This window comes from Empidonax traillii, unplaced genomic scaffold, assembly GCF_003031625.1.
Source record: "Empidonax traillii isolate 1590-97213 ecotype Southwest subspecies unplaced genomic scaffold, ASM303162v1 scaffold1917:size59404, whole genome shotgun sequence".
Classification (NCBI taxonomy): domain Eukaryota; kingdom Metazoa; phylum Chordata; class Aves; order Passeriformes; family Tyrannidae; genus Empidonax; species Empidonax traillii.
The window spans coordinates 42464-45012 of record NW_020957110.1 but is presented as its reverse complement, the minus strand read 5'-3'; the positions used below and the strand labels follow the sequence as shown (position 1 = coordinate 45012).

The 2549-nt window shown below is 60.5% G+C and overlaps 1 protein-coding gene across 1 annotated transcript in view; it reads left to right on the top strand.

Moving 5' to 3' along the window:
• Positions 1–761, top strand: part of PLEKHJ1 (pleckstrin homology domain containing J1) — a gene marked incomplete at its 5' end in the record, with an annotated part of 5009 nt that extends 4248 nt beyond the window's left edge. Inside the window, one exon of the mRNA XM_027909022.1 lies at positions 141–761. Coding sequence (XP_027764823.1) covers positions 141–224 — 84 coding nt within the window. The remainder of the gene's footprint in view (positions 1–140) is intronic.
• Positions 762–2549: the final 1788 nt, after the last annotated feature.

Here is a 2549-nt window from a genome sequence, read left to right as displayed (position 1 = left end):
TCAGGGGTGACAGGGTGACCCCAGTGACAGGGTCTGACCCCCTGTGCCCACAGCCCTGCTCACCTGCTGTGTCCTGGGTCCTCCCCTTCCTGCCCCCCTCCAGCTGCCTCTCACTGGTGCCTCCCTGTGCTCTCCTGCAGGACCCCCTGGAGCAGTATGGCATCTCGGAGGAAGCCCGTTTCCAGCTGGGAACACACCAGCAGGAATTCCCTCACCTGGGCTGAGCTGGCTCCTGAGTCCTGAGCAGGCTCCCCAGGGCCACCCCAACCCCTGGGAAGGACAGCAGAGCCCCACAGTGACCAAGGGACTCTTTTATTTATTACCCAAATCATTTTTTATTCTTTTTTTTTTTTTTTTTTAAAGGGAATTTCTTGTACATTCCCACTTCCTCAGCTGGGGAGGCTCCCTTGTGGTGGGAGCAGAACCCCCTGGGATGAGCAGAGGCAGGGGCTGACAGAGCTCCCAGCACCTGCTGTCCTTCTTCCAGGGCCTGGGGCTGCTGGAGCTCCAGCCCTTCTCCTCCTCCTCCTCCTCCTCCCTGTCCCTCTCCTGAAGGAGCTGCTCGGCTTTCCTGCCTCAGGATCCTCCCTCAGTCTCCAAGGAGCCCTTGGGGCTGGGAGAGGTTGCTCTGATCACATCTCTGTGCTCCAGGGTTAACCCCCTGCTGTCCTGCCCTCTCCTGCTCCTGCAGAGCTGTGCTGGGGGCTGATGGCTGAGCTGGTGAGCAGGGAGGGCTGGGAATGCTCCCACTGACGCTGGGAATGCTCCCAGTCACACTGGGAATGCTCAGCCTCTGGCTCTTGCCTTTGGGGGTTTCCCTTCCCCTTCCCTGGGCAGGTGTTGTGATTCCTGGAGCCCCCATCTGAGGGAACAAAGGGAACAGTCGGGAACAGAGACAGGGAGGGATCCCTGGGGGCTCCTGCCCCTCTGCAGAGCTGTGGGCTGAGCTCTGATCCAGCTTCCCAGGGAGGAGAGGCAGATGGAGGGGTTGGCAAAGGCAGGAGCTGCTCCCTCTGGCTGGAGGTTCGGGCTGCAGGGTGTGAGTTCAGACGGGCATTAACCCTCCAGCCCCTGAGCCACGGCTGCAGCTTCTCCCCTCCTTTGGGAATATCCAAAGGGACAGACCAAAAACTGTGCCAGGGTCACTGCCAGGGATCCAGGGCTGTCAGGGATCCAGGGCTGTCAGGGATCCAGGGCTGTCAGGGATCCAGGGCTGTCGGGGATCCAGGGCTGCCTCCCTGGGGCTCCGGGAAGGGTTAAGGAACATCCCCACCCCACCAGCTGTGGCTGCAGGAAGGAAAAGTGCCCAGAGATGAGGGAGGGAGGGAGGGAGGACGTTCCCCACACCCAGGGCTGCAGGACACCCCCATTCCTCACTGCCACAGCAGCTCCCCTGGAAGCAGCCCAGGAAAAGCCCCAGGAAAAGCCCCTGGAGGGTCCCAGGTGACACTGCCGGGGTTGGTGGCAGAAGGAACAGGGTGGGGGCCTGAGCTTTGGGGGCTGCAGCTCTGGGTGCTGTTCCCCTCCAGGGTGGGTGGAGCAGCCTCTGAGCTGGGTTTGAGGGGAAGTTTTGGGTCTCCTCCTCCTTGGCTGGGAATAAATGCCCGAAGAAGAGCTTTAGTGGCCTGGCCTTCCCTTCCCTCTTTGCCTGTCCCTGCTGGGTGCCAGCACAGTGACAGCTGGCACCGAGGCTTTATTTTCAATCTCAAAGCCAAGGTTTTTCCCTTTTCCCTGCCCCAGATCCTCCCTTTCCCTTGAATCATTCCAGGTGCTCCAAAAACTCACCGAAATGAGCTGAGGGGCAGCTGCCCTGCAGGAGGAGCCAGGACAGGGAGCAGGATCCAGGGGGAATGTGCAGATGGCAGGTGGCAGCTCCAGGGGGAGCAGCAAGGAGGGATTAAAGGCAGGAACCCTCAGGAGCTTGTGCTGGAGGGAATTGATGTCCCCAGATGGCTTTGAAGTGCATTTTAATCCTCACCAGCTCTGCTTTCCCTCAGGGCAGGGGCACCCCTGACCTGGAGAGGGGGACAGGGCAGCTTTTACTGTGAAAAGAGACTGGTCTGGTCACTGGGGAGAGGATGGGAAGGCAGATTCCAGGTTGGCAGTGGGATAATGAGCTGGGCTCCCCCACAGCTCCATCCCACAGCCCCTGCCCTGCAGCTCCAAGGGCAGTGCAGCCACACCCAGGCTCAGCTCCGCGCTGGTGGATCCTTCCACGTGCAGCTTGATCCGAACCTCGGGAATCCTGCCAGGCTTGGAGCATTCCCTGCACACAGACCCCTGTCCTGGTGCCGGAGCAGGACCCCCCTGCCACACCTGGGCACCTTCCCCCCCTCACCCTGCACAAAAGGGGCATTTTGGTTGCTGTTCTGGGCCACGAGAGCAAACCCCAGCACTGGTCCAGGAGGCACCAGTGACATTTCTTAATGAATGTAAAACCAACGCTGTGAAGAGTTCCAGGCCCAGGAACTCACTCAGCTCCACTCCGGAGCAGGGCTGGGACACGGGGTGGGGGTTCAGCACTGAGGGGAGATGGTACTTGTAGACAC